Below are 11949 nucleotides of genomic sequence, written 5' to 3'. Positions count from 1 at the left end.
AGATCAAATTTACTTCTTATTTTATTGTATGACATCAAACTATCTGCTATAAAGAGATACAAGCAACTTGCAAAAGTATAGAGGCTAACTCCATCTTCCAAAAGAACACCTGAGACCAACAAGAGCTTTCATTTAAGGAAAGCCATGAGCCATAAATGAATTTTAAGAAAAAAGGATGTGTAGGAATGGAAAGAGGCATGGCACCTCACAACAGAGGAACAGCAGTGACCAGGGCAACAGTGAAGAAAATGCAGAAATAAAAATGGATACATATACTGGTTGGAGATGTTGGTAGGTAAACGAGACTATGATCAGGTGAGTAAGGTAAATATGACTAAAGCCATAACTTTTTTTTTAAAGTGTATGAAATTATTCATGACTGTATGTACTATTTTAACGTATGAAAATGTCTCTCAGCAAGAATAGAAAAAGGAAAAAACATATAAATGGAAAAATATAGCAAATAAAAGCAACAGCCACTCAAGTGGACAAAAACCAACAGTAGATTCTTCCAAAATAATTGAGTTTTTGCAACAAGAAGGAAATATAGCAAGAAGGCACTTTATTCCAGCAGTATTTACAAAATCAATAAAACAAGAATAATGAAATAGAGTGACTACAGTCAGTGTCTGGAAAATGCTTGCTGTTCTCTTTTTTTTTTTTTAAATAAAGAAACCAAGCAAACCAGAAATTCTTTAGGGACATTATTATAAAGTGTACTACTTTGCTGTTTAAAGAACCCTATTCTTCATAAAGAACCCTATTCTTCATTAGGCAGCCCAATGTTATCCCCAAAATGACCTCTAAAATTACACTGACTTTTCCTTTGTATCACGCTTATGTTGATCCAAATAGTTTTCTGATATGAGCTGAGATAATGAAATCAGTATCTGAACCAGGTGCTGATTTACATGCTGGTTTAAGAAGACTACAGTTGATTTGCTGAGAAGATAAAGGCATACATAAAAGTCAGGCCAACTAAATGCACAGGAAAGTTATAATGTAAACAAAGAAAGCTGTACTTTTAAAAAAAATATCATGTGCAACTCTCCTGATAACCTCTAACAACTGAAAATAAAAAGTGTCTGTTACAAACAGTTAAACTGTGGAGATGAAGTCTGATCTGATATATTTAAAGTTGGAAAAATGAGGTATACTCTTCCATACGACTGAGCCACAAAAATCCCAGGTATAATGGAATGGTTTACTAAATCATGTAATAGCTGATGCTTGTTTAACAACAACATTGGTATAGGTAAAAACAGTTTGCTTAATGACAGCACAAAATACAAGTGAGGGACAATTATATTATGATTCGCTTTTCCCTGTAGGCAAGAGAAGCCTCATGGCAAGACATAACAAGTATTGAAAATTATTATCTAGTATTATCATCAAATTCAAGTACCAAGTGTAAGATACTGAATTACGATTGTGACATAAAGTTCCATTTTTGGCAACATTATGAAGCCTCATGAATAGTAAGTTATATCTTGCTTTTGTCAGGATACAGTCTGGGTTTAAGAATTCTTGGACAAGATACTTTAATAAAGTGTTTAAAATACGCATGTGAGGTAAGCACTGGGTACCACAAATAAAATGAATATAGCAAAGCATCTTTATTAAGGTGTAGGGCTTTAATGCACCTAAGACATTTTAAAGAATTGCTTTTTTTGTTAAATGCTGAAAAATAGAATTGAAAATAAAAAGATAAAATATAAAACCCCTTTAAAACATAAATTATAATTATTCTGAAAAGAGTTTGGCCCACACTGTATTCTTTAGCTAAGGATGCAACACAGTAAAACACAATTCCAATTTATTTCTGCACTACCAGTTTGGGTAGCAATTGGTTCTAGAACAAAAATCATTTCAACCCCAAAGTTTAACTAATTTCTAATTAGACTTTGGAATCAGAGACAGACATGCTGAGGGCAAAGGCATCCTTTTTGAAGTACTCACCATCTACCATCATTCTATGCTAATTACAGTACAATTAGGCTGTTAAGTTAACCCGCTCAGCCTCTCAACAGAACTCTCAAAAGCCAGGAAGAGTCAGTAGAAGAGCCAGGAAGAGTTAGTAGAAGGTAATATAAGGGAACAGTTGCCACCTTTCAGCTCCTGCCTACTAATATTTGTAAGCTTTTCCAGCCCAAATTGTAGAGGAAGCAACGAAAGAGGTGGCTCTTCTATAGCCGTCTGCATGGGAAAGGTTCACAGGTACACAGAGGAGATAGAAGAAGATTTAAGTTGCCTGCAAGTTAGGCTTTAAGCCCCACTTGATAGGAAAAACAAACAAGCAGACCACTCCAAGCATAAAGACAATCTACTCCTTCTAAAGTAGGAGTAGGCTAGACTAAGAGTTGGACCAGCACTGTAGTAAACAGTGAAAAAGAAGGCCATTGAAGAAAGCTGCATAACTCTTATCTCTAGTTAACTACAGATGTTTAAACACACAGTGTCAGCACTGGCAGGCCAACCAACAGGTGCATTTAATAGGAATAAGGTGCTCAGAACAATTCAGTACTCCACTTATAACCTCAAGCACAGAAGAACCCAAGCACTAGCAACTTCCCATCAACCCCAGAGTCACAGTGAACAAAGCCATCTCATTATTGTTCTTCTGTGCCCTAGCCCACCTTCTCTCTCTGAGTTCCAAGATATTTACCAACCAAACTATATCAAATACTTCACGTTCCTGGAACTACAAAATTAGAAAAATATTTGGCGTTTTAAACAACCATGAAAAATGCTTTAATAAGTTACATTTCAGATGTTTCACTCTCCACAGCAGAAAACAGAATTCAAAAATCAATATGGTTAAACAAAGTTGAAATAAAATGTTGTGAACCCATTTTGCACAGACAGGCCTGCTGTTTTTTCTAAAGAGCAAATCTGTTGACGTTGAATATTTTAACACAGTGATCAGCTCCACAACTTGCAAGCTGCAACCATTCGCTGTTTTTGTGATCATTATGTCCAGCTCTGCCCTCATGATGTCTCCAACACAAACGTTTCACAGCAAGAGCATGACTTTGGCTGCAACAAAAAGAAATCCATACATAACTGCAAAATGTCAAGCACAGTTGGGTATGTGACTGTAAACATCAACATTTATATAATTAGTACTCTTAACACTACCAACTGAGAAAAAACTGACTTGTGACAACCAGCAGGTATTAAGTTCTTAAAATAAGTAGGGCCTCGAGTACCAGTGACATTTTATCCTCTCACTCATCAATAATTTAAACAGCTATTGATTTCAAGTTTCACCACATTAAGCTGCAGGTCTAGCATCTCATTTATTGAGATATGACAGATTTCTGGCTTTTCGTCTGCAACTTCCTGTCATTTGGTGTCTCTTTTGAATTCACTTCAAGTACACACAGGCCAAAGTCACCATCAACTTTCATTTCTGGTACTATCAATGCCAGATGCCACAAAGAATCTAGGAAAATGCTCCAAATGAAATATTCAAAGTCTCTCCGCAGAGATTTTCTCTGTCACCATAGCAGCACCACATACAGCTTAACATTCCTTTGGTTTCTGCTAGAAACTGCTAAAGAAAACTTTCTGTCATCCACTCCAAAATGCTTTACTGACGTACATAGACAGTGAATCTTTCTTCCCCCTTCAGTGTTTTCTATCATCTTATTTTATGGTTAACAACATTTTTTTTTTTTAAATGGAGCTTTAAGCCAATGAAGGGGTAATATTTCTCAGACCGTTTACACAGCACAAAGTATTCTGGAGTTTAACCTCCCCCCTTGTGTGTTTCATGTTTGTTTATTTTTTTTTCTGGGTTTTGATAAAAACACCTGTAGGCTTTCAGAGATCAGCCTTTTCCTAGAAGGATAACAAATTCTGATATAAAAGTAAAGCAGTTTCATATCATTTTATGATATAAGAACAGAACTCCAGCACTACCAGTCTCAATAGGAACACTTCCTTGCTGCTAAGTTACTTCAAAAGACATACCTGTTATCCATCTCAGCGCATTTAGTCCAATCAGCTAGTGCTGGTTCTTGCCCACTCTGCTTCCATGTGTACAAGATAATATTCCCATTCTCTAAGCCTACTGCAACAATATACCTATCGAGAGAACAAACACATTATTTCTAAGAGACTATAGTAGGCAGTTCAGCAAAGCTTGCTCTAATGCAAGCCAGAAAGACCTAGCACTCAAAGATGGTGTGTTGCACCTTGCCCTTCAATTCAATACATAGTTTCTCATGAAAAAAAAAAAGTTTAAATCAGAGCTTCTTCATAAAAATGAACAAAGCAGAAACCTGCAAAATATATTTGGTTAGAATAATAAAAAAAAAAACAACAGTCATAATGAGGTCATTACAGCATCAGACCAGTCAATATTGTAGAAGAATGAATGTGTTTCAGATGCATTAGCCCTTCCCTCTTGCCCTCCCCTCCCTTTCTTGTTACACTGTTTGAAGAAATTACTGTGTACCTGGAAAAGGCTGGGAAAGAAGAAAGGAAAGTTAATTAATCCAAAAGAATGGTCAAAATATTTGACAGTTAAATTTTAGGAGCTGTTTAGTCACAGAAAATTGACTAAAGGGAAAAAAAACATGAATACTAATTTCAAGTTAAATGTAAAATGGCATTATAGAAAACAGCAATACCTTCCATCAGGAGTTAGCACACGGCTGATACTAACGGCAGTAACAGAATCCCTGGCATCCAGTACTGTTGAACAAGGCTTGATTGAATCCAGCATATTCCCTTCAGCTGTCATAGATAAATCGCACTGGCCCCAGATAATGACCTGTTAGAAAGAGAATCATCTAGGAAGTTTCACCTCATTCTTTTTGTAAATGTATTCACAAAGGAATTAAGTAATTATGTAGTTAAATGCTCTCAGAGCACAGAAAAAAGGGGATGACTACTAAAACAGTCACAAATTTATGTTTACGAAAATTCAACTTTTAGAAAGTCTGCTTGATTGTATTAAATATACTAATAACAAACATTCTATTACAAAAAAAAGAAAACCTTAAGTAGAGTCCCATAAGAGTTATGTGACATATGCTTATCTTACTGTGTGAAGTTCAGATGGGAGAAAGTCCAACTGACAGCCCATTGTTTTGTACATACATATTCAAGCACTTTATTTAGCATATGAAAATCTCCATGATCTTTGTGGTAACACACACTACAAGCTTTTTGTTTTTATAAATTATGGGCCCATGAGAACATAGTATTTGCTAACCTAAAATATATTTTTATATATATATTTATATATATATTTATATATAAATAATTCTGGGCTTTTAACATTTCTTTTATATTAATTACCTTTTTGTCTCGACTGCCAGTAACAAAATACTTGCTATCTGGTGTCCAATCACAGGACCAAATGATTCGACTGTGAACAGCTGTATTTTTGTCTGTGTATGCACAGCAACTGAAAACTGGGCCTGGAATAAAGCACAGAGAGGAAAAAACCCTTGCTTCAACTACTTTGCTTATTACAAATAACTGTTACCCTCACTTATTATAGTGAGAATTGAAGGAATAGCTGGACATTATTCCACTCATCTTTAAAGTAATTGGGAATACGTTAATCACACAACCATAATTACTACTGGTTTAAGACCACACCACTCAGCCCTTACAGCATGAAAACAGTGGGAACAGTATCTTTTACACACTTAGCTATTTCAAAAGAAATTAATTCCAAGCATAAGACATCGAGGTTCTTTGGACGATTTTAATAACACTGACTTCAAAAGCCTTAGTATAGAGTAACTTTTACTGTGTGTACACATACACACCAACAATCTCATTACAGTTACTATTTACCAGTAAAACCCCGAGAACTCAAATCATAATGATCCAATCCTAATCTGCTCCCAAAGAGACTGGCTGCCATTTCACTATACATACAATCAGGCAATAAATCTGATTAGCAGATCACTAAATAGGAAAGCTTTTCCTAAGCAGGAAGTACTGTCATTTTGGAACACAGACGTTGAATAACCACTTGTTGGGATGACAATAGAAGCAGTTTTGCTTTATACTTATAACAATGTTCTTTGTAGACAGAAAAGTTATCGATGAACAGATGAAAAGAGGGTTTCCTCTACTTACTTCTTACATGAATTTGTACTACTTAACCCAAAACATTGTGTAACTACTGTGAACAATATGCCAGGCTTTAGAATAGAAGCATGAATAGAACAGAAATCTCAAGCCAGAACACAACCAGACACAGTCTGATGGGGCCAAAACTCATTGCCAAGTCTAGAAAAAATCTACAGAGCTCAGTAACCTTATAAGAGCCCAGTAGTGTTTATGCGCTACTAAGTCAACAATGCAATGATAATCGTTTAAGCACAAGCATCTGTTCAAGGAATCCATCGAAGTGTTCAATAGCAACCTCCTCATGATTTTACAAGGCTGAAAGTCCTAATGACAAAGTAAATGGAATCTTTACTGTCTGCTCTATTTTACAGACAGAGCCAGCCCTAGTCAAATTAATCAATTGTGTAGGATTATGAGAAACCCACACCAAAGATAGAAATTAATCCTGTCAAGAGTGTCAAAGAGTCATGCCCTGCAAAAAGGGATAAGACAGTACTATGTGGGACACCAGTATAATTATGAACCTTCTAGCCTAGCCTGCACAGAACACCAAGGCAAAGGTTTTGCATGGCAGAATACCAGTTTGAAATTCAGACATTACGCTCTGGCACGTATACATGATTTCAGAAGTGCACACTCACAAGCAGAAGGCTGGAGGACAAGCAGCAGACCTCATTATGTCCATCAATTAAATGTCATTTACTGCCTGATTATATCCTTTTCTACCTTTTCTAGCGTTTCTACACACCATTAATTGCTGTTCCTAAAACCACAGGAACTTATACCACTATTAATTCTTAAAAGTTGTAAGGAAAACGTCCATTTATTTATTTATTTTTAACCAAGTCTCTTTCAAATATTTTAAGCCAAAAATGTTGAACAAATCTTAGAATTCTCAAATGAATATATCCATTTCACATAACTTACCTGACTCTGAGTCCTGTTTCCTCCACAGTGACCAATTCCTGTCTCTGGAAACTGCTAATAAAAATTGGTCATTAGGAGAAAATGCCAGCTGAGTAACAGTCAGATTGTGAAATGACAAACTCTGTAGTTTCTTCCAAGAAGTAGTGCTCCACAAAATAATTGCTGCATGTTCTTTTTTAGAAGCCTTTGAAAAAATATCAGTGAGAATTAAAGAAAGCAAATATAAGAATCACACGTCTCAATATACTAAAATATTAAGGGGCTTACTTTAAGGCTTACAACGGAGTTGGAATGTTGTCTCTGCAAAATTTTGTTTCACTACTTTCTATCAGAGTTGACAACGTATCAATAAAATGTTTTATACCTGTATTTTTTAGAATTCATCTTACTAATATCTCCGAATGAACTACATATCATTTATGAATAATACAATTTCTGTATTCGCTCTCACCTTTGCAAGGCAACTGTTACTTATACAAAATCTTTCACATTCAGAGCAGATTCAGCTCAAACTGAATTCTGACACCTGCTCTGTCAGCCTGAGAAATATGACAGCATTTTTCACTAGATGGTGCTAGAATCTTTTCTTACCTTACATGCTGAGGCAATTAGAGTGTTTGAATTATTGCAAGCAACACAGAAAATTTCATATCCATGTCCATATCTGAAATAAATGTGAAAAGATATTTAACACATCACAGTCATGTTTGTAATATGCATCAAGGCTTTTATGTTAATTTCAATCCCTTTGCAAAAAAGAAAGGTACAAACCAGGAGCATCCCACCACTTTCTGTACTGCATCCGAAATAATTCCTAATAATGCTCTGCATTCAATTTAAACATCTGCATAAATTCTTTCATGCTTAGGAACTGTCTACAGAACAATCTCTCCAGCCTATTCCACAGTCCTAAAGCGCCAACAATGCAGACACTACTGCAGTGATTAACAAATCAGACAAAGACAGCATTTAATGCATTCTTATTTTCTTGTAGAGCAATTTTAACATTACTGATAAAAATCAGAAGCCACGTATTTGAAGATCACAAAATAAATACACCGCAAACACTCAGCTAAAGGATGCCTGCTCTGTGAAATACTGAAAGATTTCTGAGTTAGAGGACAAGAATCACATCAGAAGAAGAAAACTAAAAAAAAAAAAAAGCTTCACAAAGATCTTTACACAAATTCTCTTAGAATGGGGTTTAACTAATAAACAGAAAAACAACACAGGCTAACAAAAATTGCAATTAGTCACAAAACAGGCTGGAAGCAGAATAAAATTACGAACATCTAGAAACAGTAGAAAAATATCAGCTAAATACTAGTTCCTGCAGAGAGGTTTTGCTTTCTAGCACCTATGGAAGCATTTCCCTTTCTGTTCTGAGCAAAGGTATAACAATTATAGGATAAAATCTAGACCATGCAACTTGCCTACACAAATATGCAAGGAATAATACAGAAATCCCTGTTAACAAGAGGTAAATGACCTTTGTACGTGGTCAGTCTCACATGGAGTCTCCTCCCTCTTTTCTAGCTTTTCCAGCATCCTTCTTGAACAAAGATGACGTAAGGACACTGTTTTCAGTGTCATCAAGTACAGAGGCACCAGAATCTGGTTATTTCTCCTCATGGCCTTATACTCAGAGATTGTTACTTCTGCACAGGCAGCAATCAAGTAGGCTAGACTTCCTCTGCCTGGAGAATATGACAGGGGTAACAAAGCTGATCTGCAAAAAACACAAGGGTTGGATGGGAAACCAAGTTTTTGTTGGTTTTTCTACTACCAAAAATAGCTAGGAGGATTCTTCACACTTGCTGACCTCTGTGAGGTAGGGTATCAAGAGAGTTGCAATTTTACATTGATTCAAGCAGGCCTACAAAAGTGTATGGAAGAGAAAACAAGTGAGTGTTGTTGAAACAAGACAAAAATGCATATTCAGCTTGAGAAGCTCCTGGACTGAAAACAGCTAAGCTGGGAGAACACTCCAGAGAACAACTTTCGTTTGGGTGCCTGCTTACGTGCAGCTGTCCTCTCCTTCTTCGGAAGGCAGCGTAAATAGTGCTCCTACACCCCTGCAAACAGCATCTCCTACTGCCACTGTCTTCACTGGAGATAACACTGATCTATATAGGCTCTCGGTCTGACCTATGATAGTCCTGACCGTGTGACTTTGCAAAAAGATGTTATCTTAGGTCTTATTTTCTTTTAAGGAGAAAGATTAGATTTTAATGCCTCTATTTAACAAGAGCAAAGCGGTGTGCAGAAGCTCAAAATGTTACTGGTAAATGCTCTGCAGTACTACATTACATGAGATAAAAGCAAAGCAACTGAAGACTTGTTTCACAAGTTATTCCACAGGTTATTTTTCCTTCACTGAATTTCATTGAAAGTATACTTTTCATGGAAGAAATGTTTTTTTTTCTGTTCAAGGAACCAGACTTTTAATCGTTTTCAATACACAGTAGCCTCCAGAAATCTGCCTTAAAGGTAAGCATTATGATAAAACTCCTACTGGTAGCAGGGCGAGAGGAAGAAGCACGTAACTTCATCATTATAAGACACGATCAGATTAGCAAATTAACATTCCAATTAAGCACAGCCACCCGTCCCTCTCCCCCCAGACAGTCTGGGCACGGTTACTCTTCATAAAAAGGCAGCGCATGCCCAAACTTCAGACACGAGTGTGGGAGTCTGTCTGTGGGATATATCCAGCAGCTACTCTTCTGGACTCCGTTCAACAGATACAGACAGTAATTTGTCATTTAAACAGATGGCTGTTTTGGCTGCAAGTAAAATCCCATGAACATCAATCCCATGTAGCGACGTCTTTGCAACGCTGCTGACCAAGGAAGTCATTCTGAGAACTGTCCACCTCTGTAGAGCTAAATCAGAACAGAGTTGTCTCCTAAGCCTCGAGGGCAGAACCCTGCAAACCGGGGGAAGGGATGAAAAGGAAGAGAAGAGAGGAAGGAGCCTCCCACTGCTACGATGGTTGGACACCATCAGCCACAGCTTCACTCCCCCAAACCAATCCCCAAAGCTTACAGCAACGCTGTGAACAAGTGACAGTTTGCGCCATTTAGTTTCACGCAATCCCTAGAAGGCTGAAGGTGATACAACCCCCACCCCCAAGTAAATACGTAAATAACAAACTGAACTATAACATGCATCTCTAAAAGCAGGGGCTCACTTGAGAGATCGCTGAAGTGTGACTTCATTAAAGATGAAGATTGCAAGTACAGAAGCCCCAGTACAGCCCCATCCTCCGCCCCCACACATTCAATCTGATCTCTCCCTTATGTAACACAGCACAAAAAAGCTTCAGAATGGAGAGAGAAGCAACTGCATGAATGAATAATGATGTGACATTTCCAGCCACAAGCGATTTTGCCTTAGCAATGTGTAATTCATAACGTTTTTTATGCACAGGTAAGTTGACTGGACATTCAAAGTTTCCAGACAAATGATTACAGTAATTTTCTACTGTTGAAAAGGATCTCTCAAGACTTCCCAGTGTATTATACGAGGGGTACATACTGCATATAAACACTCTATGGTAATTTTCCAAGCGGATAAAGATTAGCATACTCTCAGAGGATTTATCATATTTTTATTTTAAAGTTATCAGATTATGTAAAAAATTCATCAAGTTCTTCATACTAAAACCCACTCAACCAGTTATCAACACCAAACACTAATCCTTCAAAATCTGGTGTTGAGTTATAGCTGGGAATACACAAATGTCAATAACAAACAAGCTATTTTTAGCAAGTCAGTTCCTCATGCTGTTTTTCTGCTGCTATGGCAACCTGAAATCTGCATTATGTGATTTCGTGTTACTTCTTTCAAGATTATCCTGAGGAAAAAAAAATTGAAAGTCTATAGACATTCTACATCTTGTTGCCTTTGCACAAAGGAATTGCTATCATTAGCAGTTTCTCTAAAAACAGAGGAAAAACTGTTCAAATCAGTCACCTGAAGACAATCATAAAATATAGGATATTTTACTGAATGGAGAATAGAAGAGTTGATAGCCAGTATTCCTGTAACAGAGTATCAAGGATTAACACCGTATTAGATGTTGAGAACTGTCAAAGGCAAATGAAGAAAAATTTTTGCCTTGTCCCCTTTTCACTACTTATGTAAGCGGCCACATTAGCGGCCACAGCATGCACAGGAGAGACATTTAACAGAACAATTGGTAATTACAAAATGTACAGATACAGTCTAATTTTGGCCAGCTTCCCTGGCAGTAGAAGTGTTTAAAAGTATTCAAAGAAGATTAAATGCCCAGTTGAAGGTAAAGCTGACCTCCTACAAAACCTCCTATTCAGTCAAATGAAAGCAACTTGCAGGCTCTCATCCCGTTCCCCCCCCCCCTTTTTTTTTTATTTCCCTTCCAAATAAAGTCATAAAACTGCTAGAAGTTTTTTTAAAAAAATGCACAAAGGTAAATGTAGTTATCAGCAAAGGCTCAACATTTTTGTTTCTGCTCAGGACCACTGTTTCAGGAGATTCGCATAAGTAAACCTGTAAGAGCTTGAAATGATTCATGCTTTTGTGCTGTAGAATCAAGATCAGAAATACGAATGCTGCCCAATACATATAAATATTCAGTTTCCTATTCACGTCTCTGCTTCCAGAGCAGCATTGCTAACTAAACTCTCTTAAAACAGTCTTGCAAAAGCTGCAGTTGAAAAACCTTTTTGCATTATCCCCTCCAGTTCCTCTCAACTCCCTAGCGCTGCCATTTGCAACCGCACTGAGAGGTTCAAAGAACTGATATGAGCAAGAGCCAGACAAGAAAAAAAATTTGATTAAGCTGGCAAAGGTTAGAGGCAGCAACACATAGCTAAGACCAGCTCTTCTGGGTGAGGCCTGCAAGTACGAGAACTTTGAAGACTGCAATTCATGTTACTG

General features: G+C 37.0%; 1 protein-coding gene across 1 annotated transcript in view; it reads right to left on the bottom strand.

Annotated features, from left to right (window-relative positions):
- Positions 1 to 538: 538 nt before the first annotated feature.
- ELP2 (elongator acetyltransferase complex subunit 2) overlaps positions 539 to 11949 on the bottom strand; it is a 35473-nt gene continuing 24062 nt past the window's right edge. The window contains exons 17-22 of the mRNA XM_083824023.1: positions 7618 to 7690; positions 7027 to 7210; positions 5311 to 5432; positions 4638 to 4780; positions 3976 to 4089; positions 539 to 3036 (exon numbers count right to left, since the gene is read on the bottom strand). Coding sequence (XP_083680149.1) covers positions 2880 to 3036; positions 3976 to 4089; positions 4638 to 4780; positions 5311 to 5432; positions 7027 to 7210; positions 7618 to 7690 — 793 coding nt within the window. The 3' untranslated portion in view covers positions 539 to 2879. The remainder of the gene's footprint in view (positions 3037 to 3975; positions 4090 to 4637; positions 4781 to 5310; positions 5433 to 7026; positions 7211 to 7617; positions 7691 to 11949) is intronic.

This window comes from Anser anser (assembly GCF_964211835.1).
Source record: "Anser anser genome assembly, chromosome: 2".
Taxonomy (NCBI): Eukaryota; Metazoa; Chordata; class Aves; order Anseriformes; family Anatidae; genus Anser; species Anser anser.
The sequence above is the reverse complement of the archived record's forward strand: the minus strand, read 5'-3'. Positions and strand labels throughout refer to the sequence as shown.